General features: G+C 46.4%; 10 protein-coding genes across 10 annotated transcripts; 5 read left to right on the top strand and 5 right to left on the bottom strand.

The window, feature by feature from the left end:
• Nucleotides 1–453: 453 nt before the first annotated feature.
• Nucleotides 454–2,619, bottom strand: F4822DRAFT_410101 (uncharacterized protein). Its single transcript, XM_051458725.1, has one exon. It carries the CDS (start codon nucleotides 2,428–2,430, stop codon nucleotides 1,009–1,011), a length of 1,422 nt encoding a protein of 473 aa, XP_051312225.1. The 5' UTR covers nucleotides 2,431–2,619; the 3' UTR covers nucleotides 454–1,008.
• An 83-nt stretch (nucleotides 2,620–2,702) lies between these two features.
• F4822DRAFT_410099 (uncharacterized protein) lies at nucleotides 2,703–5,548 on the top strand. Its single transcript, XM_051458724.1, has 2 exons — nucleotides 2,703–3,572; nucleotides 3,621–5,548. Exons 1-2 carry the CDS (start codon nucleotides 2,820–2,822, stop codon nucleotides 5,343–5,345), a joined length of 2,478 nt encoding a protein of 825 aa, XP_051312224.1. The 5' UTR covers nucleotides 2,703–2,819; the 3' UTR covers nucleotides 5,346–5,548.
• F4822DRAFT_410098 (uncharacterized protein) lies at nucleotides 5,549–6,809 on the top strand. Its single transcript, XM_051458723.1, has 3 exons — nucleotides 5,549–5,739; nucleotides 5,903–5,970; nucleotides 6,048–6,809. Exons 1-3 carry the CDS (start codon nucleotides 5,682–5,684, stop codon nucleotides 6,345–6,347), a joined length of 426 nt encoding a protein of 141 aa, XP_051312223.1. The 5' UTR covers nucleotides 5,549–5,681; the 3' UTR covers nucleotides 6,348–6,809.
• F4822DRAFT_444841 (uncharacterized protein) lies at nucleotides 6,522–8,819 on the bottom strand (the record flags this gene model as incomplete). Its single annotated transcript, XM_051463293.1, has 4 exons — nucleotides 6,522–7,218; nucleotides 7,285–7,322; nucleotides 7,415–7,772; nucleotides 7,878–8,819. 4 exons carry the CDS (start codon nucleotides 8,817–8,819, stop codon nucleotides 6,766–6,768), a joined length of 1,791 nt encoding a protein of 596 aa, XP_051312222.1. The 3' UTR covers nucleotides 6,522–6,765.
• A 660-nt stretch (nucleotides 8,820–9,479) lies between these two features.
• F4822DRAFT_316770 (P-loop containing nucleoside triphosphate hydrolase protein) lies at nucleotides 9,480–12,012 on the bottom strand. Its single transcript, XM_051455410.1, has 2 exons — nucleotides 11,842–12,012; nucleotides 9,480–11,774 (listed from the first exon to the last, which is right to left on the bottom strand). Exons 1-2 carry the CDS (start codon nucleotides 11,917–11,919, stop codon nucleotides 9,522–9,524), a joined length of 2,331 nt encoding a protein of 776 aa, XP_051312221.1. The 5' UTR covers nucleotides 11,920–12,012; the 3' UTR covers nucleotides 9,480–9,521.
• Nucleotides 12,013–12,316: 304 nt separating this feature from the next.
• F4822DRAFT_410090 (uncharacterized protein) lies at nucleotides 12,317–13,695 on the bottom strand. Its single transcript, XM_051458722.1, has 3 exons — nucleotides 12,699–13,695; nucleotides 12,470–12,575; nucleotides 12,317–12,412 (listed from the first exon to the last, which is right to left on the bottom strand). The coding sequence occupies exon 1, from the start codon at nucleotides 13,676–13,678 to the stop codon at nucleotides 12,842–12,844; it is 837 nt and encodes a 278-aa protein (XP_051312220.1). The 5' UTR covers nucleotides 13,679–13,695; the 3' UTR covers nucleotides 12,317–12,412; nucleotides 12,470–12,575; nucleotides 12,699–12,841.
• Nucleotides 13,696–15,216: 1,521 nt separating this feature from the next.
• On the top strand, nucleotides 15,217–16,853 carry F4822DRAFT_444836 (uncharacterized protein; the record flags this gene model as incomplete). Its single annotated transcript, XM_051463292.1, has 6 exons — nucleotides 15,217–15,357; nucleotides 15,428–15,467; nucleotides 15,550–15,721; nucleotides 15,778–15,914; nucleotides 15,966–16,020; nucleotides 16,085–16,853. The coding sequence occupies 6 exons, from the start codon at nucleotides 15,217–15,219 to the stop codon at nucleotides 16,641–16,643; spliced, it is 1,104 nt and encodes a 367-aa protein (XP_051312219.1). The 3' UTR covers nucleotides 16,644–16,853.
• A 211-nt stretch (nucleotides 16,854–17,064) lies between these two features.
• On the top strand, nucleotides 17,065–18,566 carry F4822DRAFT_316742 (synaptobrevin-domain-containing protein). The gene is made up of 2 exons (XM_051455409.1): nucleotides 17,065–17,350; nucleotides 17,431–18,566. Exons 1-2 carry the CDS (start codon nucleotides 17,313–17,315, stop codon nucleotides 18,107–18,109), a joined length of 717 nt encoding a protein of 238 aa, XP_051312218.1. The 5' UTR covers nucleotides 17,065–17,312; the 3' UTR covers nucleotides 18,110–18,566.
• An 893-nt stretch (nucleotides 18,567–19,459) lies between these two features.
• F4822DRAFT_410086 (NAD(P)-binding protein) lies at nucleotides 19,460–21,116 on the bottom strand. Its single transcript, XM_051458721.1, has one exon. It carries the CDS (start codon nucleotides 20,945–20,947, stop codon nucleotides 19,685–19,687), a length of 1,263 nt encoding a protein of 420 aa, XP_051312217.1. The 5' UTR covers nucleotides 20,948–21,116; the 3' UTR covers nucleotides 19,460–19,684.
• A 120-nt stretch (nucleotides 21,117–21,236) lies between these two features.
• On the top strand, nucleotides 21,237–22,296 carry F4822DRAFT_410084 (uncharacterized protein). Its single transcript, XM_051458720.1, has one exon. The coding sequence runs from the start codon at nucleotides 21,399–21,401 to the stop codon at nucleotides 22,083–22,085; it is 687 nt and encodes a 228-aa protein (XP_051312216.1). The 5' UTR covers nucleotides 21,237–21,398; the 3' UTR covers nucleotides 22,086–22,296.
• Nucleotides 22,297–22,466: the final 170 nt, after the last annotated feature.

Here is a 22,466-nt window from a genome sequence, read left to right as displayed (position 1 = left end):
GCTTACACTGTGATATTTATTCATTGAAAGTGTTAGTCTAATGTGAGAGAAGTTTTATTATGTGAAATAGGGACCATTCTCATTTATTATCTCTCTCATTTGAAATCGCTCGAATCCCTAAGACTATTGGCTCTACCTAGTACTCTGAAAAGACATTCACCTTCAGGATGTTTGACTTTGCTGGCATTATTGCACTTACTGGGATTGTCAGCCCCATTCTTATCTCGGTTACCTTTACGCCATCGGTTGAGATACAAACGGATATGGTCCTCCTAGGTATCATCTTGGGCCAAAAATATAGGTATCTAGCAACGAATTCGGGTCCCTTACCATTCTCATATATTACTACGTGGATATATAATTCTCGTTATGGCATCGTAGGAAATGCTTGTACGCGCGTTTTTAAGCCGGTTCGACGGTAACTCGTTCGGATCGTGTACCTATACGTAAGTGGCTTATACTTAACCCTCACATCCCTCCTCGGGGAGTAGAGCGGTATACTTTTCTCAACCAACAATTGAACAACAATAGGTAAATAATAAGTCCATAAAATAAACACATATATTTTCTAAGTACCTACCTGGTAATTTCCCCACGTACCTCGTAGATCTCACACCCAATGAACAACTCGTTTCTCAAACTTCTAGTAGAAGTCTTCATGTTATATGGGAAGGAGAACGATGGAAGGATTGTCGCTATTGGGTGGTATTTAAGCTGTAAAGTACCTAAGTACATATGTAGGTAGGTACATATATGTAAGATCTTAACAGGGCACACCCCACACTAGCTCTCTAGGTGCCTATCACCAATAGCTGTCAAAAGACGATTTATTTATGCCTAGGTATTCATGGCCTCGACAAATCAAACTTACTAAGGTTCGAGCGAAGAAATTTTAATAAAATAGAACCCCTAAGATTCCGAAGTTACAATTATCTAACAAAGCCGAAACCCCTACCCCGCTAAAGGCCTACCGAGCCAGCATTGTGTGATCTGCGAGACCCTACGAGCTCAAGAAGCTGTTCCCCGTCGCAACGTACCCCTAGTCGAGAGCAGCGACATTTTCACGCCGACTGCAAAGATCCATAAAATCATGATCTGAAAAACAGTTGGTATGGTGGTCTCTTCGAGGACCCGTTGAATTTTTTCATGGTTTTCAGGAAGCTCCATCAATTCTATTTTGCCTATGACACCATCCTGTTCTTGGCCAGCAAGAGTAGTCGCATCAATTGATGAACCTACTTGACTGCCAGGGGTTGGTGATTCTCTGATGGTAGTTTCTGGGTATTCGCGATTAGTTTTCGATAGTGCTTCCGATATTTCAGCTAGGCTATGTTGGCTCGTCGAAGATGTGTCTAGAGACAATAGCATTGTTGCCTCTCCTTGAATTTCTTCCAAGAAAGCGGTGCTTGATGTCTCTATACTGTCGTCGTCTTCGCCTCCCTCCTGAATTAGTGAATCATCATTATCCTCGGTGTCTTCTTCATACGGTCTAGGGTCCAGAGGCGTATGAGAACTCCGAGAAGCGGACATCTTGTTCTTTTCCTCCATATTCGCCGGTATGTTCGTAGCTAAGTCGTCAAGGGGATCCTGGAAAGATTCGTGATCCCTACCGCCGAAATTTATCAGCGTCGTCGCGGTTTGCTGTTCGATAGGAAACTTGAACTTCTTAAATGTCTTCTTCACTTTATGTTGCAGATCTGAAGCTACTCCCTCTAAGTATCCGCTGACTTCAACCTGCATGAGAAATGGCTGTCCATCATGCTCAAATGCAAATGCCGTATGAAATGTATTTTCATGTCCTGGCTGGCGGTCTAGCTCGTTTTCGATAAGGTTCCATTTCAAAATTGCGGTTGTGCCTAGTTTGTTGGGCATTGGGTTGCTCGAAAACCTCCACTGATTCCGTTGGGTGTATCGTTTTACCGAGTCTCGTCCAATACCACCAACTCCACCAATACCGCCGACTTTAACCCAAGGGCTGCCACGGTGCTTCGTGATCCTAAAAACTTCATCTAACTGGCCGCGTAGACTCCGTGGGCCAAATTGCCTAATATGAACAGGAACCCTAGGCGTTGTTGGTGGATTTCCTGTCCTGAAGTGATGACGAAGGTCTTTGTCTTCTTCGTCTAGAGTCAGTGTAACGGTGGCGCCCCTAAGACGACAATTTGATGACTCGGTAAACGTCAGATCAATGTAGATAACACCCCCAGGATTCCTGTTAGGGCCTAGGACGCCCCATCGTGATTCTCTGAATAAGAACTTGCAGGCAACTTCGACATCTCCAATCTTCCCCTTTCCGATATAATGATTCGATGTCTCGAGGCGCTCAAATCTTCCAAAATCATATTTCCCATATCGCCGACCAAATTGAAGACGCTCTTGCCAGGGCAAAACAAAACCCTTGTACACTGGGTGGCATCCAGTATGAAGCATCGAGATTGAGTCTATGTAGTCCCAAAAGCACAATAGTAAGGATTTAAGCAACCCGCCTCAATTGATGACGATCTACGATTTACCTAAATTGGTGGGTAGATATTCACATTACAGAAACAGAAGAGGGGAATTGGACAGACAATTTTGGTTTTATGTCAGCCAATAGGTACGTAGTAAATAGGTAACCACACCTCTTCCCCTCCACAGCCTGCTTTAAGTCGTATATAGACGCCACGCTTCAGTTGTGCACTTCCGCGTTTATATAAGCTTACCGATGCTACTTCCCCGCGAATTGATGCTTTAGTATACAATTATTAGCAACATACAATAACTATCCCATTTCAAATTTAATATAAGTACACCTTGATGTCGGAGGGCAAATTAGCAAAATGAACGTAGCCCACAAGGCCAAGAAGGCGAGGAAAGTTGGTTTTCATACTAGACCGACCACGGGGTTGCGTGGGCGTTGGGAGGATGATGGCAAAAAGGCGAATATGCAGCTTTCCACATACAGAAAACATGAAGAGGCTCATATAGACCCTAGTCAAAAGGACCATGACGAAAGAGAGAGCGACAAACCTAGTACCCCAAGCGATAGCGACACTAACCACGAGGAAAATCTCAAGAAAACTTCCACGGAACATCGAGTTCCCGACATCGGCGAGTTCCTCTCAGAACGGAATGTTAGCGGCGTTGTGGACCCTCGTCATAGGAATGATGTTACAGTTCATCTCAAGATGCCCGCACACGAAGACCTTGATGAGGTTTTCGAGGAGTTTTATCGCCTACAAAGGTTAGGGAACTTCACCAGTGCGAAACAGTTCTTTGAAGAAAACCTAAGAGAGTACCTAACAAGGCCTTCAATACTTATTGGGTACGCAGAAATGCTGCTCGAACAAGGAGATTATGGAGCCCTATCGAAAATCGATGATAATATGATGCGCAGCGCATGTAGCAGCCTCGTCGACATGGGAGACAGATTGATGTTGACAATTTATTGGGACCTACTTAAGGTTCTTGTAGCTCATTATAAGCCCGGGGGACTTGGAGCGTTCCTGATAAAATCTGGCCTAGTTGATCAAGCACTTAGCCATCTCCGTGTCACGATGAATCTAGGTGGAGCGGGTGTTACTTCTACCGAGGTTGGTTCACCTGTTATGCCCCAATATTGTGCCTCACTGAATACCTAGGTCAAAATGCTTGCTCTACTCTACCACTTGGGTACGTTTGTTGACGACAGAATTTACGAACGTCTCGATGAACTATTTCCCTTGGAATACCACAGAGCATTATATACCCACTTCATTGGACAGGGTCGAATATGGGATCTTCGTGACATTTCCGTAGCTAGAACAGCTTGCGGAATTGACGTAACCCAGGATTGGAGCGAAGATCTGAGCTTCCGGAAACGTACTCAAACCCTTATAGAAAATTGGGTTGATGTAGACGGCGGTACGTCGACAACTCTTGCGCTTCTTGATATTCTCGTATTTCTCGCCCTGCACGAGCTCAAAAACCCCGAAAGGGATTGTAATCGAGTCGGATATTTCCTAGAAAAAGCTCAGTCATTTGCACTTTCTATTGTTCAAACAGATCCTGCTTGTATGGAAAGCCGACCTTTTGCAAGATGGATGTTAGCGAAGGCCCAATTCACCAATGACATACGCTCCCACGGTGGCCCCTCCCGTGAAAGGCCCTTTAGATCATCACCGGGCGTCGTATTTACTTGGACAGATTCTCAATTACCCCAATATATTCCCTCGAAGGGCGAGAATCCGGGCTGGGATCTGAATAATCCGATATCCGAGTTTGAGCGATCCATCAAAATGGCACTTAAAATTTCGAGGTCCCTGAACGACTATCAGACCGAAGCCATGGCTCTGCAAAAACTCATCATGTTATCGGCTAACCCAAAGAAAGAATTCGAAGAACTATGCAAACTGCAGAAATGGACCCAAGAGGATACGTATGGCTATGCGGACACACTAATATCAAAGTACCTAATAAGTGGAACGGACGAATCGAAAAGCGCGCTGAAATCGGAGATCTATGGGCTTTTCACCATCCCAGACTTTCCTGAGTGCCTATCCAAGTTGAAATCTTGGATGCTGAATAGGTTGCAATACTCTTTAGAAGACGAAGGGCCCGCGGCCGAACGAGCTTTACAGGAATCTCACAAGGACTATCAACACCTCGACCAAGTATATCGGCAAATGATTGATGAAAAATTATTAGGGGCTAGACCGCTTTCCAGCCGGACCGACTATGGCTTACGGCATAACCAACCCAATGTACAAGGAACACAACACAAGCCGGTTCAAAATGAAAGAGATAAAATACCCGTTATGGAGAGAAATACCACAACCGCGAAGTCAAATGAAAGTACAGAGCGTCCAACTCCTGAACCGCGGAAGGGCATTAATCGTACTAGAGCGCTCAGAATCAATCGTAATGCACGCTCCGGGAAAACCCCGCCCTATGAAGAGGATGTTTTGACAATGTCTGACAACTCTCAAGATTATGAAACCATCACATCTGACAGCTCGCTAGCCACGGATGAAAGATGGCCGGGGAATTTGGATCGACCCTTAGGTAAAGAATTAATCGCAAAGGAGCGATATCCCGAAATAGCTGGCGATAGCATGTCAATAAAGAAGTCTGTGGAGCAAGCGAATATTGCGCCCAGTAACAAAGTTGGGTATGATACTGAGAGTGAGAGCGATGTTCCCCCACCTCGTGCTATGAGCGTGGCGGCTTCTAGTACTTTGGTGCCTAGTATTATAAAGCCTGTGGAGGAAGATTCTGGCGACAGCAAAAACAAGGACGAACGGATAGCGGGCGAAGAGGAAAATGCTAAGAAGCTCGAAATGGAGTCGATGACTGGGGAGGAAAAAGAAAAACCACCACAAGATTAGAAGCACTGACCTAAGCCACTCAAGTTCTAGCACAGCCACGTTCAAGGGAATCAAGTGGCACAGTAGAATTTAGCTTCTTTACTGTGATATCCTAGCGTCTTAGCGCTAGAATTCGCCTGCCTAAACTCTAAACTCAGCCCCAACAGGGAAGGTATGAAGTAATAGCCATACTGTACTGTACTCGTCGCATGACTTACTCGTCGTAACTTCTTCACCTTCCTACACCTTACGATATCTTTCCCAACATATTATTTATTTCATTACAATTCCTATATTATTCCTAAGGTTTCTTTGATAGAAACAATATTTCTCTCTATCAAGAGAGAACCCATCACCATGTGTTCCGCAGACTTATTCCTCGGCCTGATAGCCATTCTCTTCCCTCCTCTACCTGGTACGTCATCCCCAACGACCCTCACTTTGCCCCCGCCTGCTGCCTATCTTGCAGCAAGAATGTGGGAATCACCAACTGCGCTCCACCGCGCATCGCGAACATCTTAGATACAAATGAATTAAACTTAGGAAATTTATAACTAACAATGATCATTCTACTACAGTCTGGGTTAGACGCGGCCTCTGTTCCGCCGACTCTATCATTAACATCCTACTCTGCGTGCTAGGCTACGTAAGTCGCTTACTTCCAACCCCTCCTCTCCTACAATCTATCTCCCCATTTCTAACCTCCCCTCTCAATCCGAATAGATCCCCGGCCTCATCCACTCCTGGTACATAATCTCCAAGTTCCCCGAAGCCTACGAGTACGACCCGACCCCAGAAGACCGCGAAGGTGGCGGCCGCGTCACCTACGTATTCGTCCAACAGCCCGAATCCCAACCGCGACCCAAGCCCTCCAACAACTCCTCGCAGCCGAACTACGGCACCAACGGCGGTGCATCTTCCGTCGCCGGTCCCGCGAACGGAGAAGGAAGCCATGGTGGTCCCGCACCCCCGACCTACGCCGAGGCTGTGAAAGGCGACAACAAGGTTCAGACCCAAGACTAGGCGTCATTTACTCCCTTCGATACGCCTTCGAGGCGCTCGCGGTCCCGAATATTCCGGCAATCGTCGCTTGGTTTGTTCGTACGAGACTTTCGGCTACCAAGGAGTTTACCCGGGCTAGGGTATATATGGAGGGGCTAGGTAGATGTAGGTATCACCTATCACGACTCTGGTGTGAATAGGACGATTATCAGGAGTTATGGGGGTCAAATTTGGTTCGGACAAACGTATTTCATTTTACTCTCATCATCGATCGGTTTGATTCACGGCAGCAAGTATCATTGATTTTTCTCAGGACGGCATGTAACACTATCACTGTAAAAAGGTCGTGAAGACAAGGCTAGGCAATACGTTTTCTCTTTTTGATAGAAGCACGATCATTCCCATTTACAACTTCTGTTAGTAATAGCTGATGACATTCTTATGTCCACACCTCCTTCGTGACGTTCTTACCGTCGCTTTCGTCCTTAACGGCTTGACTTCTTTTCCTCCTACCGTGGTACACGCAAACTCCGGTACCTCCGGATTTATGTCTCTTATTGGCGGGACACATGGGGCTGTTGGGCAAGTGCTCCGGCATGTCGAACTCGAATGAACTAGGTGCCATAACTTCATATCTGGGGACCGCCACTGGTACCTCCCACCACTCCTTACCCGAATCCCTCTTATTTTCCTCGTTATTTTTAGGCTTATCTTGTTCCTTTGTAGGTTCACTAGTCGGGGGTGGAGAATGTTGAGGTTCATCACGCTCACTACCACTGCTACTACTACAATCTCGTATTGGCGGCGTCGAAATATCGAAGAAAAAGGATCGTGGTCTAGCAGCATTTCGTCCGCTCTCGCGGAGCGGTGGTGTCTGTACACGGGTCGCTTCCTACCCAAAGCGCACAATTAGTTGCAAGAACATCTAACGGATGGGACTTGGATTTCTTGAACTTACACCACCCGGAAACTGCGTACAAACCGAATTTAATGGTTCTGCACCAACCTGTCTATCAGTCAACCTGCTTCATACGTTTATTTGCACCCACTACGAAACAACGCCCAGACCAAAACACTCAACCACCTACCTATATCAGAAGCAGGGCTCGTAACCGGCGTTCGGCCCCTCAATACATCACGAACCGAACTCGATGCGCTCGCCTCAGACCCAGCGCTAGCTTTCCGATGCCAGGGGCTTTTCCCGAACAGTTTGAACGATCGCGACCACCCGCTACTGCTACTCCCACTACCTCCACGCGACCTTCTACTCTCCTCGCGTAGCAGTGTCGTTACACGACTTATGAGCGGCGTAGGAGACTGGCTTTGACTATGGGTAAGAAGTCTTGCCCTTGCGCCTTCGATGGTGCTAGCGGTGTAGTCGTAGGCATCGCTGTCAACGTAAGGGCATTGCGGTTTGTCGTTGTCGCTGTGCGTCTTTTTGATTTTCTATGATTAATTTGTAAGTATTTCATTGCATCCATGTCTAAGTCATAAGTGAATGTTCCAGGCCTAAAATTTGTTGGTTGTTTTATGTAGCTTGACTTAACTCACCGACTTATGATCCGGGAGTAACCGCGCAATGAATGATTTCTTAGGCTTGGCATCCGGACTTTGAACCCGACTCAGATTCTGACTTAATGCCCGGCTTTGACTTTGACTGGCTGGCGATAAGTGAAGCAGCGACGAAAATGAGAGTGTAGCGACCGGCGAGTCTACCAGCTGATGCTGGCGTTGATCTAAAACGGCTGTAAGAGGAGTAGCCGGGTTTGAGTCTTTCGTGACCGTCAGCGGTGAGGTTTGGGCTAATCTCGTCGATTTAGCTTGCGAAGTACTACTATCGCTGCTCTGATAACCTAGAGGTGATCTCTGTAACGATTGGACATGTGCTTCCTCGGTCAAATAGGGGCTAGGCAGAGGTGCCTGTGGCATCCGATTCAATGGAAACGAAGAGCCGCTCTCACTACTCGTTCCATGGCGATTGAACGGCGGTCTTTGTAATGACTGAACATGTGTTTCCTCCGTAAGAAAAGGGCTAGGCAGAGGCTGCTGCGGTGTCTTCGGAGTTTTCGGAGTTTTTGGCGTCATATCCCATAGGATACTCGGGGAGTGTTCTAAGTCGTCTTGCGTGTCCCGGCCGGAACTGCTCTTACCGGAGCGTTTCCGCCACTTGAAGTGTCTCATAGCCTTCCCGGGGGCCTCCACAATCTCGCGCTCAGCCCAGTAACCCGCCGGGAACCACACCCATTCGTGGCCTTCTCTGGGTGGTCGCGGTGGGTCTATATACGTGTTCGGCGTAACTGGGGGGCTGTTGAAGGTCTCCTTCATACTCCGGCGGGCAGGTAAGTTCGAAGTCGCTACGGACGCTACTGATGATGATGGTAGTCTACTCGTTGGCCCGTCTACGCCGGATATACTGCGAGGTCGACACCGACCGGTCATGCTTCGCCGAGGCCATTCTGATGAAGGACTAACGTCTTCGGGACTGTCTCCCATGGCGAAGAGTAGAATTTTTAAAAGAGAGAATATATGGATAAGAATAATTCCTGAATCCTATTCGTAATTAAAGGTAAGAAATATGCGAAGGTGACAAAAGATCCATTGTCAATATAGGAATACTGCGACATGTAAAGCGTACGTAAAAGTAAATTCATAGGTGAGGTTTTGCATGGAGGCCGAGATGACCTACCCGGATGCTTCTAAGTTAATTGGGTAATTAGGTAGGAAGACAACATAACCATCTAGACATGCCGAAATGTTGAAGTGTGTAAGTGGCGATCTTTTTCTGCAGCCTCCTTCGTACTTCCAAGAATCGGTTACCTACCGACACAAAGCGCTTGCGTTGCCCTTTCTAGATCGGAGGCTCGTCCTATCTTATTTACAATAAGTAAATGATATCCGTACACCTACCTCTTGCCTTGCGTAATGCAGGTGGAGAATGAAGATCCTATGCACTTCCCTCCACAATATCAAGCATCCGCGAATACGGTCAAGGACAACCTCTATTTCGATCTTTCATCTCCCGAAGTGGTCGCTCGCCAGATATTACTTAGTTTCCACGTGTATGGTTTATACCCACATATATATGTTTGTAGATAGATGTCAGATAGAGTAGATATCCCGTAAATTTAGCGCCGTCCTCATCTCATTGCATCGTACAATGTTTTTACACGTCTATTTATATACAATATCATCCATTTACGCGTGCCGGGCCTTCCGGCGATTGCTACTGTCAGTAGATTCGGGGCTCAATCGGGTGATTTGTTCTAGTTCCTCGGGTTCGTTGTAGAGAGGTTCTCCATGTCCCTCCTCATTCCAATCGCCTACCAGTTCGTGTTGGGAATCACCATCCGAACTATCCTCTCCAAGTATAGCCTTCTTGTTATCCTGGGCTCGCGACACACGTCCCCGAATATGTTGTAACCTAGCTCTATGCGCGGCAGCGTTGACTTTAACCCGGGATAGATGAGCATTGATTCGCGCCTCTACTAGTTCTTTAACGTGGAATGCAAGACTCTGGCTGCGAAACACGCCGGAATAACGGTAACTTAGCCATAGGTAGAGTGTTATCGTTTTGTGAAGGGACTCTAGTCGTCGTAGGTATTCGGCACGGTCGGGATAAGTTTCCTCTTCAACATCAAGAAGCTCTAGGTCGATCTCTGGAATATTGATGAGTTCGCCACCCTCCATCTCGGAGACACATCTTGCAAATGCTTGTACCACAAGCGCTCCTGCTCTCTCTCGGAGCGCTACTGGCGCATTCAAAAATACACAGCGATCATAGACCGACATAGGAAAAGGCTGAATTATATCGGCAACCTCCATTATCTCTCCTAAATCACAAAGGTGAAATCTGGAGGTGACTTGAGCGAGGTCGCGTAGGTGGGATAATATGTAGCTGAAGGGCGTGTTGGGAGGGAAATAGGATGAGAATCGCTCAATTACTGCAGGTGGAGGTTGTATGCCGGCTGTTCGGATAGGCTCCGGCTCTGTGGAAAACGCCTCCTTTACAATATCCAGGTCAAAATTGTCCAAAGCTGTTACTAGTCCTGGTTGACCGGCTTTTGGTGGTATGGTTGTCTGTTCCCCGTTCAAACCCGAGGGTGCAGCCGCCTGGCGTGCTGTCCTAAAACGACCAGCCCTGCCTCCTATTTGCTTTATTTCAGAAGTAGTCATCCGCCGATAACCAGCTTTGGTACGTTTATGCGTTTGCTCGAAAATGACTCTCTTGATTTCCAAATTGAGGCCCATACCGATAGCATCACTGGCGACGAGAAAATCGTAATCGTTGTCAGGGTCATTAAAGAGTGCGGCTTGTTGAGCACGAGTCTCGGGCGGCAGCGATCCGTACACCATAGCGCAACGGCGCCCCGTCTCGTCCTCTATCTGCTTTTTTAATGCGTGTATACCGATTCTTGAAAACGCGACAACGGCGTCGCCTTTTTGAAGGTACTTGAACTGGCCGTTCAAACTTGTGCCCATGGTTTCTAGTGGGCTAAGCCTTTTATATCGATGGACGATGCACTTATCGCCAATGGTGGCGCACATAGATTGGATCAGCTTTACGGTGCGCTCCTCTCCACAGAGGTGGACTTCCTTGGCCTGCACACCGAGGAAGGCTTGTGTCCACGCCCACCCCCTTTCGATATCCCCAATCATTTGGATTTCGTCTATAACCGCAACGTCCACTTGGTGATTAAGGGGTGTCATCTCGACGGTGCAACTTCGAAAATAGTTGTCCTCATTTTCAGGGATACGTTGTTCTTCGCCAGTGACCAAAGCGCATTTCTTGCCTTTAGCGAGGAACCGAGAATAAACTTCGTGTGCTAACAAGCGGAGCGGACCTGCATAGATTCCAGACTTGGAATTTTCAAGTGCCTTCAGGGCGTTATACGTCTTTCCCGAGTTCGTTGGACCAACATGCAGGTGGATGGTACGTTGCAAGGCCCTGGTTGCGGGGAACCATTCATGCGGATAACGGAAGTCCGCAATCTTCTTATGGGTGGTGACGATGTTTTTAGGGAATCTAGAACGCATGAGAAAGTTTTGAAATGCGAAAGCTAGCTGATCGGTAAGCCCTCCGATATCTTTTTCAACGAATGCCTTGCGCAGGCCCCAGAAGAGAGGGTTGTCAGCATTAGAGACAGCATTATTTTCGCTAGCAAGGTCGTAAGACTTTTCAATGGAGAGTCTGAATAATTTGGCCTCACGCTCGAAATCGAGCTTCGAATTAATCCCGAAAGCTCTATAGTCTTCATGCTTGGCGGCCCAACTCCGTGATGAATTCATCATCAAGTCATATCTGTCGAGAGCTAACTTTCGAAATATGCCATAGGTCTGGTTTGCCACGCGCCCGTTTTGGTTGCGATTGGAAGCACCATTTTTGCGGGAGGGATTCAAATTGGACTCCAGCCTATTCTTTAAATTTAAGCGGGCAAAATGACCTGGAGGCTATAAAAAGTAAGCAACTATACTTTACAATTTTTGAAATTACGTAGGTATAGAATGGTGTCCTTACCGAAGGCGACCATTGTTTGCGAGCTGCAAAAGCTGTTGAGCTGAACCTAGCCGTTGAAATTCTGGGAAAGAGGCGCATTGCACATATAAGAGGTGCAAAATTCGGGAATCATGTTAAAATTGATTCCCTCCTTCCATATAAATAAGGCTGAATGTCAAATTTCAGAGAAGGGAAGCAACGAGACTAAAGAAATAAGAGAAAAAAAAGTCTGAAGTATCCGACTGGAGGCGAATCATAAGGTTGACTAAGGTTTACTTTTTTTGTATGGTCAACCTGATATCGATATCGATGGCGCACATGGAATTTCTTATCGATAAAGACATACCCGCTTACGCACCACTACTTCAATATACATTTTTCATATATATCTTATATGGGGATATGCATCTACACCACCTCTTACGGTTGAGTGAAGGATATCGTATTACCGAGTACTGTTTCAATGGTTTCATATATTTCTACATCCCACTCTGCACCACCACCACCCAATACCCGATAGAAATTAAAGACGGCATCTAACTGCGAGGGTACCATCCATTTGACGAATGGTTGTGGTAACACATGCATATGGGTGAGACATATCTGTATGCTGCACTATTTGATTGGTTACGTTCTAACAGTATTGCAGTTGTGTGGTTCAGCCATCTAAACATCGTCTAACGTATCACCAGAACCAACCGAATGAGCTCTCCCAGTCTCCCCATGAAGTCAACTTAAAACTCACCGGTCTCAGGGTACACCAGCCTTCTTGCATTCTATGACCCCCAAAGATGTGCCCTCCTTCTTATGTATTTTCACAACCTCTAGACCCGATCGTTTCGCCAAGTTTTCAAATTGCTTTTCTGACCTTTCAAGAGACGCACATGTCATCATGAGAATATCGTAAGCCGCCACAAAAGGAGTAGGGTCTTCGGAGTTGATCTGGTCATTAATCAAGACACGGGCGCGAGGTTCATCCGCTGGTAAGGCATCCGCCAGGATCTTGAGAATATTGACGCAATCATCGTCCGTGTAGTCGTGGATACAGCGGCGGATAAGATAGACGAGGGCGTCTGTCGTGTAACATTGTCAACAAATCATATGTCGTATTCCATAAGGGGTGTAACCAAATCTTACCCTTGATAGGCTGCTCTTTGTGAAAGTTCGTGACAACTTTCTGTACATCCTTCAAAACGGGATCGCTTTTAGAATCCTCCTTTACGATTTCGATAACCTCGGACCGGTCCTCTAAGTAGCACCTATCTCGTGGAATGGCAGGTGTTTCTTCGAGCACAGCCCGGATCATTTGACCACGGCCGCCTCCGATGTCAAGAACCAAAGGCCGATCACTATTTTCCTTCGCATATTCGGCGACCCAACTGAAGTCATAAATACCAGTATAAGGCCAAGCGTAAGTCTGGAGACCCTGCATAGCACGTCCGAATCTCGCAACGTTAGCTTCCCCACGGTGTAGGATCGCCTCCCAGTATGTCAGCTTCCCATCAACACCATAAGCGAAGCAAAGAGGAACCTTGCTTTCGCCCTGGGGTTCATGTGGCCCATACTTCTCAAAGAAGCCTGTGAAGGTTTGAAACGCTTTCTGGAAATCGTCGCAAATCATTGTGAAATGGTCACCTTCACGATTGCCGGATTTGAAGGTTGGCGAGAGACGCGAATGTGCAACGTGGTTTGGTTGAGGTCTCTTGAGCTTCCCAGTTGCTACAAGAAGTTGGCCCATGCGACGGACCAAGGCCTCGTCTCCATTGATGGTAGAGGCGAGTGAAGCATACGATATCGAACCATCGTCCGGGATTTTGTCGAAGAATCCCCATTCTATGTACATACGGATGGCGCCCATCTCAGCTAAGAAAATGCTATGTTGTTCTATTTCCTCCTCTGGGTCGATAATTTCCGATATGATTTGTCTTGCTGTTTTTGTGGCCCGTCTCCTTGAGAGCTCCGAGCCATTGCGTAAAGCTTGGATGTGCTGTTGAAGCTCATTGCATAAAGCTTCTACGTCCGCCATGTTGTCTACCTAGGTAGGTATCTGATTTGACTCTGTTCGTGAAGACAATTATCAAATTTTAAATGGATGAGCAAATTTGATCTCGTTAGCATTTGTGAGGAGAAAAAGTAAGAAGAAAAAAAAGGTAAAAAGCAGAGAAGGAACCTATGGAGGGAATGCATAGTTACTTCTCCGTGAGAACGCCTCCAGCAGCGGTGGGCTGCAAGTTCCCGCGGGGTGGTATTCACATGCATCTTGTACTAACCAAACCCCATACTGCCCATCAGAAACGCTTAGATCTACATCGTATACCTATAAGAAGAGGGGGTTGTGTGGGTTCTATTCACGATCAACAGGTCGTCCGGTCGCCAACGAAACGTCTATTCCCGAAGGGCTCGGATACTACCCTCAACTCAGAAGAGCTTACCAAAGTCTCTCATACGATATTTGGAAGATATACTAATACGGATATAGGAGCTTACGTTATACTTTGGCAGTCTCTTATGTTACAACTTATGAAATGTTTTTCATAAACTGGGGTCTCTTTATTCATTACCCAAGTTTCACAACAGGAACACTTTTCCCTTCTGCAAGCCATTCCATCCCCCTCTCCTCGGAGATTTCACTCTCGAGACCAATGACAGGTTCTACCCTGCCATTATGTACATGGAAATATGGCACGGGACCCTCGAAGCCAAGCGTCTGTGTAGCCTAACAATTATACCCTGAGAGTGTATGGAAATTTGTTAGGGTACCTGTCATCATGCGGTATTCCCCCTAATTTGCGGTCCGGGGCGAATGGCTCGCGCCATCCGACTGGGCAGGTCAACGACCAGTGGACCCGCGGCTGGACCGAAGAAAACGGGGTGGCACGGACGGTCCAGTCTTCATCCGTACATCAGAGTGCTACGTTATCCGCTTCTTTCTGTGGCCTCATTTTGGGGCCTGCTCGGGATATTCCATTTCGACTATGCCTTACATCTATACACTGTCCTATACTATTTGTTCCGGCTGCCATCGAATGTAAGTAATAGAGATAGAGTTGCCCCGTTGATCTTTGACCGTGCTTCGTAATCAGAACGTATATAGTCGGGGAAGTGTGGTAAAGGTCCTGGTTTCTCTCGGTGTTCCACACCGCGTGGGCCATGTCTAACGACAGGTCACATTCAGAGGAAAAATTACCCTGAAGATCTAACCAGGATGCCGAAACCATCCATAACAATGTAAATCAACAAAATCTTTCCCTATATCGAGTACACTAAACACTGCTGTCGACTCCTATGTTATTTATACAATAGAAGCCAAATGTTCCCCAACAATGATTGACTGTCTGGAGAACTTGTGTTAGCCAATCCTCTCGTCGTCTCTGTTCTGAAGTGCGTTATTTCGCCATGGCGTACAGCCTCGTCGCTGAAATATGGTCGGAACTGGCTTTTGGCATGCTGGTATTTGCCCTTCGATTCTTTACAAGATGGAAATATAGCGGGTTCCGTGGCATGAGCTACGACGATCTATTCGCCGTATTTGCAGTTGTAAGTTATCGCGAAGTTGTTAACTAGGTTTCTATTTAATGCAACGTACTTATTAACTTTTCTGGATTAGACATTTTGGATTCTCGAAACGGTATCTCTCTATACCTGTAGTGAGTTAACTAATCACCCCTATGAATATATATCAGGCCTATTCGTTTTAATAGACAACTTAATCGTTGACACGTTGATTAGGTGCTTATGGCAACAACATCAATCTCAGCGTGGAATCCGCATTGGCGGTTCCTGATAGCGAAGTGCCTCGACTCATCCTGGGATCGAAACTCGCCTATTGTGCTTGGATATTTTATATTCTTGGAATTTGGACTTTGAAAGGCGTGCTACTTTGCCTTTACAATAGACTCACGTTTGTTACTCCTAATGCATCGGTAAATACTTCTCAATTCACTAATGGCATCATAGCATGGGACTTCAACAACAACGATTTGTATGGGTTATGATGGTTGTTTCTGTCTTAACGTTTCTGGCAAGCCTTCTCTGGCATATACTTTCGTGTTACCCAACCTATCGGGCCTGGCAAATCAAACCATATCCGGGTGGTAAGATCCTCTTATTCCTTTTGAACTTGGTGTTTTACTGACTAGTAACAGAGTCATGCACTCAAAGAAAATGGAATTATGTTATTATCTGCGTTTTGGATGTCGTGTAAGTCTTAGGCTTTTTCCTAGGTATGATTCCTTAGTTCCGTGTCTGATACACCTATCTGCAGAACCGACATAGGCATGATGGCGATTCCAATACCCATGCTATTAAGAGCGTCTCTTACGGTGAGACGCAAAGTCTCGCTGGTTCTCTTGTTTGGATCCGGCATATTCGTTATGATCTGCGCTGTCCTTCGAGCCTACTACTCCCTCGTTCTCATCGATGATAATACTGTCGCACTAGGATGGGCTGCCCGCGAATTCCTCGTCGCAGCTATCGTGGTTAACGCACCAAGCATCAAACCTATTTTCAGCGACTTCAAGAAGAGATTGACAGAAAACTACGCAAGTGGGAGCTGGAAAAGCGGCACCGGATCGAATGCTATGTCCTCGGGACTTCCCCCCTATAACGGCAAAAATGATATCGAGAACAACACGGCAATAACTTCGGGAAATCACAAGCGAACACAAGCATACAAGATGTCCAGTATCGGTCGCTCTCAGCCTAAGAGTGAAAGTCAAGATCATATCAATACGGCAACGGATGCAGATAACGATAGTACGAATAGTAACATAGGTAAGGACGGTATTATCGTCACGACTGAGTTCAAAGTCTCTAGACGGTAAACGAACGGTTTTCGTGTTTGACGGAGGATAATAGCGCTCAAGAAATAAAACACCGCCACGTCTGTGAGCGATAGTTCCAAGCGTTGATATATGTATGCTATTAAAAGCATGCGGGAAGGCCTTGGAAACTATTGTTTTCGACGAATTCCTATAATGATAATAATAGAAGGAATTTACACCGCAAATTACGCAGTGGCCCTCAAATTTACGATATATATAATTTGGGTTGATTTATGATGATGGTGATGAAAGAAGGACTTTGAGGTGCATAAATTTGAATATAAGCCTAATACGGAGTGTCGTAACACCCCCTAAAGTTACCCTAAAGTATGCTCGGTGACTAAGGTGACGGACATGGAGTAAATGCTGGGGTTGCATTCCTATTGGTCAGCTAATTAATACTCCATGCGCACCCCGTCGTCATTACTCTAGTGGAGTTAGAAGGCAGCTTCAACCCAACAGTCTGGGAACTGATTGCTGACCTGACTTTAACTTTGTCAATCCACTATTCAATCTTCATCATCCACTCTCATCTCTAACTTCTTTCCCCCCTACATATTTGTTTCCTAGGTCATAACTAGATCTTCACGACACGAGCGACAAATAATAGTCTTAGCAAACCTAGGTACCTAGCGACATTACATCGGGCGCTTCCGTACATCATTCAAGATGGCGTCCTCATCGACACCCCAAACTCCACTACTCTAGTACGTCTCCGATCATCATCTCCATCAAAAACTGCCAATATACATATGATATAAATAGAAATATAGCTAACATACCGCAGCTCATGCATCGCGCAACACTCCACCATCCTCTCCGAATGCACGACCTCCGCATCGTCGCAAACCTCATCCCTCGCCTCCCTAATCCTGCCTAAAATCAACCACAACACGCCGCAGAAGCTGACATACACGCACGGCTCGCACCACATCCACTACATATCCGAAGCACCCTCCGCATACCCGAATAACCCATCTGCCGGCGGCTTGACCTTCCTAGTCGTAGCCGAATCCTCACTAGGCCGTCGCGTACCCTTCGGATTCCTGTTCGAGATCCGGAAGCGTTTCTTCGATGAGTTCCCCGCCGAATCCAGCGATTTCGCCGACATGCCGAACTACGGCGCCGGATCGTTCAACGCGGCGCTGAAGAACCTGATGGTTGAATTCGGTACTACTAGTGGTCAACACGATGATGCGATCGCTAAAGCCCAGCGCGAAATCGATGAGACCCGTGGCATTATGACGCGCAATATCGAGGGCTTGCTGGAGCGCGGTGAGCGCATTGATTTGCTCGTTGATAAGACGGATCGTCTAGGCGGAAGCGCGCGAGAGTTTCGTGTGCGCAGTCGTGGGATTAAGAGGCAGATGTGGTGGAAGAACGTCAAGCTTATGTCTCTACTCGTCCTGGTCTTCGTTTTGATTATTGTGGCAATTGTCATCGCAGTCCGCAACGCTACGGGTTAGGCTCACCATACGATGAGGGGGCTGTTCCGTTCTCTGAACGATAGCTCGGGTGTAAGAGGATGCGTGTATTGCAGAAAAGGGAGCAGAAAGTCTTTTCGAAGTGGAGTTGTATTTTTATCGGCGTTCTCTATCAGGTTTGGCTAAGTTTTGGGAAAATCTACTCTCAGCCGATACACAGGCAAATGAGATAAGGGGGAAGGACAGCAATTCGCATCACCTATTCCCTTTGTTGGCGTCGATACCCGAGCCCTGTAGGGTTGATTCGAGTGTATTCTGCTCGTGTCTTATGTACATACAGTATTTGTACTCCTATGGTTATTTGAATCTACCAGTCCTTTGCTCTGCGACTATGATGAGGTGTCCCTTGAACCTATTCCCCTTGACTATATCCAACATACTATATAAAAACAAATACTCGCTCGTAGGCTGACCATGATGAGTGTCTTCATGTGCCTAATTATTCCCAAGAGTGAGAGTGGCGGTTGTTTCCACCTCAATACGTCCTATAACATAGCTTGAACAGTTCCGTCAGCTCTCCGGTGCGTATTAGGGTAGTCGTATCCGTGTGCCACTGGACTTGTTACAGCTACAGCATCAAGTATAAGTGGTGATCTCCGTAATCTCTCAGTAAAGAAGACCGGATGTAAATTCGAAGCGTCTCTTTGAGCTATCATAATCGGTGCTGGCGGCATGTGATTCGGAAGTGGCACAGCTTCGAATGCCGGGGCCGGCATCGGTGCTAACATCGGCGTAGGAGGCATTGGAACCGATTCCTCAAAGCCTAGTAATTGAGATGACGGGTTTAAATATGATACATTGGTATTTGTGCCATTGGGTAATTGATGTGGCGTTTGAGATGGAAATGAGTATGATGAATTAGATGACTGGGTAAGATGAAGGGTTAGTAAGAAAGATCAAGACCAATCCCAATCAACTTGAAGGAATTGAAAACTAACCCGAGGTTGTCTAATGTCGTCATTCTCACGTGTGAAGAAAGCAGGGTGCTTATTACCGAAGACTTGCGAAATCGAGTGCCGCAACATTGTGTCTAGCTCAATTATAAAGAAACAAAATGAAATACAAGTTGAATTATTGGAATAAAACAATTTGCTTTCTTTTTTAGCTACCTCTTTTTCCATGCGGGGGTCATCAGAGTTCATATTACGACTATTACGACCCGGTTCCTTTACTAGCTCTCAAACTCCAGCGGCGTTCGGGAATCTGGGGTATGCAAGTTAGCAAATCCTTTTCATCTGATTGGCTGAATAGATAGCTCGTCAGGATAGGTAATAATTCAGAGAGCCCTAGAGCGTCTCATCTCCGCTAACGCGGGGACACTTGCCGTATAAGAATGCGACCCATCCTGCGGGGACGCTCGGCATTCTGATTCAACTACTATTCTATATTGACATAAGAATACGTCTTGCTCGGGGTAATGATGTAGCCTGGTTTCGAAACCAAATGGCTGAAGACTTAAACCAATGGGAATATTAGTATTAAACCGGATCACTTGGTATAATATTCAAAAATGTCAGAATGAAGATCTTCAATAATATTATACATTCATATACTTATTCATGATGCCGCCTTCTTTCCTTTTCGTCGGGACGTCTTCTTTTCGGCGTCTTTTCCTTTCTTGATCGTACCTATTAACGCATCGATCTCCTCAGCTTTTTCTGCTTCCTTCTTCTCCTTATCTTTCACTTCTTGGCGTTTCTTTTCCAAGATCCTAACAGCGGCCTGCTCTTTTTCAACCTTTTCGATCAGTTTGTCACTAGCTTCCCACAACTTCTTAGCTACTTCTTCGTCCTTGACATCTAACCTCGCATAGTCAACTTCCATGCATTCTTTAATAAGCTTGCCACCCTGCCCTTTTAACATGTCTGGGCTCATTGCAGCAAACAGAATGGACTGTGCGCCCATTTCTGGGCTTTTTAGTATAAACCAAGATAATAAATACGTGAATAGATAGACCACCAATCCCCAAATCGAGCCACGTGTTAGCCATCGCCGCATACCAGGAGTTCGCGAAAAGCCAGGGTCGACGAAGATGACTCGGGAATTCATTGGAAGCTTGTCTGGTCGTTCGTACGCATCCAAATGCTTCTGGTAAGCTTGTCCAAATGACATTAAAGCTAGCTTGCTTCTGGCGTAGGCCTGACCCGGCGACCAATCTTTCTTTTTCAACTCGTTATTAAGCGACGGGGACCGAATGTAAGAGGAGCATGTTGGGAGGATTACTCGGACATCGCGGTCAAAGGGCTGGGCTCGTAATGCCGGGCTAAGAATTCCCAACAAGTGGAAGTTGGCGAGGTAATTGACCATCCACATCTCCTCGATTCCTTCTTCTGTCTCCGTACGTGCATGCCCGGGAGGTGTAACCGTAGCGGCGCATAGGATGATCATATCAAGTCGTCTCGGCGGCGCATTATCGATCCACTTCGTAGCAAATTGTCGGATGCTATGTAGGGAGGAGAGATCGACATGTTCGGCATAGATCATATGGTTATTCGTCTGCTGGCGCAACTCCCCAATATAGTCGGCGAGGAAAGGGTTCGACGGTGGTAGATGGGTTAAAAGCACGATTTGTGCTCCTCGTTGAGCCAGCTCTCGAGTTACGACAGCACCTATACCCGAAGTTCCGCCAGTGATCATTATCACCCTGCCATGCATATTCCGTTCAGCCAAACTCTTAGCTCCGCTAAAATATCGCTTCACTATGAATAGCAATCCGGAAATGGCGACGAACTGGAATACATTCCATGGGTCGCGCGCCCAGTCTGGTACCCATTCTGGGAATCCATTTGTTAAGACTTCCTGGATAAACGGGATAGGCATGATGATCTAACGAAGGTAATGAAGGTGTCAAAAGAAGAAAAACCGAACAGAATGTTAGTAGGAAATCTAACTTGTCGACGCATCCATTTCTAAAGTGACCCGAAGCTATGCATGTAAATTCAGAGGTAAATTAATGCAGGGGTGATAGTGACGACTTTTTTTGCTACGGTGCTTCGTAATAAGGTTGGAACCTTAGCATGCGGGCATGTCAGGGGTTAGGGATCAGAAATATACTGCTGACTAACAAGGACCCATTTTTCACCGTATCCTTGCATTTTAGATTTCGCCTCACCATTTGTCGCATTTCAACTTATCAACTTATCAACCGATCAACTTTCCTCCTTGATGTTCTTGTCCTCCAGCGACCACCGAATCTTTCGAGATACACACGATTACGGCCGCTTCAAACATTCCCGGATACTGACGAACGAGCCTTATTAAAATACGGGAAATGACGTCGGGAGAATGGAGCGATCCCGAATACGACATCCCTCTTCAAGATAAACGACCGTTTGGATCGGGACTGAAGCGTAAACGGGTAGTCTTTGTCCCTGCCTCTTCAGGCAATCTTAATACTACAGAAGAGACGAGTCCTGCGAAGCCTTCGCAGTCTATATCCGATCTATATTTGAGTATAGTATTGCCCAAGGAGAAGGAGAATGGTCAGACAACCCAGGCAGAAGGTTCAACCCCTCCTCAGATATGTGAAATCTGTCAGCTACCACTAGATGAAAGTCCCGAGTCTAGCGAAATGGCCAAGGCGAACTCCAGACCCCATGAAGCGTCGATAGCTCATCAAGTATGCATCGCGCATTCGCACCCACCATCGGCATTAGATCGCTCACGAATGGGGTTAAACGTACTTCAATCCCAGGGTTGGGAGCCAGACTCGCGAAAGGGGCTCGGTGCTGAAAACCAAGGCATGCAATATCCTATCAAAGTAAAGCCGAAGAATGATACTCTAGGAATAGGCGTTGAAATTCCTAAGAACCTACCAGTGAAGAAGAAGGAAAAGGTTCAGACCTATGACGCTGGAAAGATACGGAAAATGGCCTTAGAAGACAAGAAGCGACATGAAAGGTTACGGCGACAGTTTTACGGTAACCCAGACGTGGAGAAATATTTGGGCACTGGATAGGACACGGAACATACCTCCAATTTGTGGCCTAAATTTTTCTGCTTTGACACGAACAATTTATGAGGAATGCTTTGGGAAGCGATAGATCACTAAGATACCCCTTTTTTATATCGTCTGGTTTAATGAATTGCTTATGAAAATACAGTTTATCTTACTGCAATTTAGACGTAGTGATCTAATGTTAACTGTCATGATGAACTTTATAATGAACTAAGTTTTAGCATTCGCATGAAGTAGGGATGACTTGTGTAATATGCCTGGATGGAAGGTCCATATTGATATTGATGGATGTATGACGAAGTGGGGAAGCTAGGAGCTTTCCTGGTTGTCGCATTAGCGGATTGGCGCCCTGAAACCACCGACCCCGCCAAGGGCCAAGAA

This window comes from Hypoxylon trugodes (genome assembly GCF_022578975.1).
Source record: "Hypoxylon trugodes strain CBS 135444 unplaced genomic scaffold F4822scaffold_7, whole genome shotgun sequence".
NCBI lineage: Eukaryota > Fungi > Ascomycota > Sordariomycetes > Xylariales > Hypoxylaceae > Hypoxylon > Hypoxylon trugodes.
The sequence above is the reverse complement of the archived record's forward strand: the minus strand, read 5'-3'. Positions and strand labels throughout refer to the sequence as shown.

What these genes read in the sequence shown, in the direction of transcription:
- F4822DRAFT_410101 (XM_051458725.1), bottom strand. Translation starts at nt 2,430, where the DNA reads ATGCTTCATACTGGATGCCACCCAGTGTACAAGGGTTTTGTTTTGCCC.
- F4822DRAFT_410099 (XM_051458724.1), top strand. Translation starts at nt 2,820, where the DNA reads ATGAACGTAGCCCACAAGGCCAAGAAGGCGAGGAAAGTTGGTTTTCAT. An exon ending in CGGGTGTTACTTCTACCGAG is followed by an intron (nt 3,573 to 3,620) that starts GTTGGTTCACCT and finishes CTGAATACCTAG; the next exon opens with GTCAAAATGCTTGCTCTACT.
- F4822DRAFT_410098 (XM_051458723.1), top strand. Translation starts at nt 5,682, where the DNA reads ATGTGTTCCGCAGACTTATTCCTCGGCCTGATAGCCATTCTCTTCCCT. An exon ending in TCTCTTCCCTCCTCTACCTG is followed by an intron (nt 5,740 to 5,902) that starts GTACGTCATCCC and finishes ATTCTACTACAG; the next exon opens with TCTGGGTTAGACGCGGCCTC. An exon ending in TACTCTGCGTGCTAGGCTAC is followed by an intron (nt 5,971 to 6,047) that starts GTAAGTCGCTTA and finishes CAATCCGAATAG; the next exon opens with ATCCCCGGCCTCATCCACTC.
- F4822DRAFT_316770 (XM_051455410.1), bottom strand. Translation starts at nt 11,919, where the DNA reads ATGCGCCTCTTTCCCAGAATTTCAACGGCTAGGTTCAGCTCAACAGCT. An exon ending in GCAAACAATGGTCGCCTTCG is followed by an intron (nt 11,775 to 11,841) that starts GTAAGGACACCA and finishes TACTTTTTATAG; the next exon opens with CCTCCAGGTCATTTTGCCCG.
- F4822DRAFT_410090 (XM_051458722.1), bottom strand. Translation starts at nt 13,678, where the DNA reads ATGGGCGCCATCCGTATGTACATAGAATGGGGATTCTTCGACAAAATC.
- F4822DRAFT_316742 (XM_051455409.1), top strand. Translation starts at nt 17,313, where the DNA reads ATGGCGTCCTCATCGACACCCCAAACTCCACTACTCTA. An exon ending in CCCCAAACTCCACTACTCTA is followed by an intron (nt 17,351 to 17,430) that starts GTACGTCTCCGA and finishes AACATACCGCAG; the next exon opens with CTCATGCATCGCGCAACACT.
- F4822DRAFT_410086 (XM_051458721.1), bottom strand. Translation starts at nt 20,947, where the DNA reads ATGCCTATCCCGTTTATCCAGGAAGTCTTAACAAATGGATTCCCAGAA.
- F4822DRAFT_410084 (XM_051458720.1), top strand. Translation starts at nt 21,399, where the DNA reads ATGACGTCGGGAGAATGGAGCGATCCCGAATACGACATCCCTCTTCAA.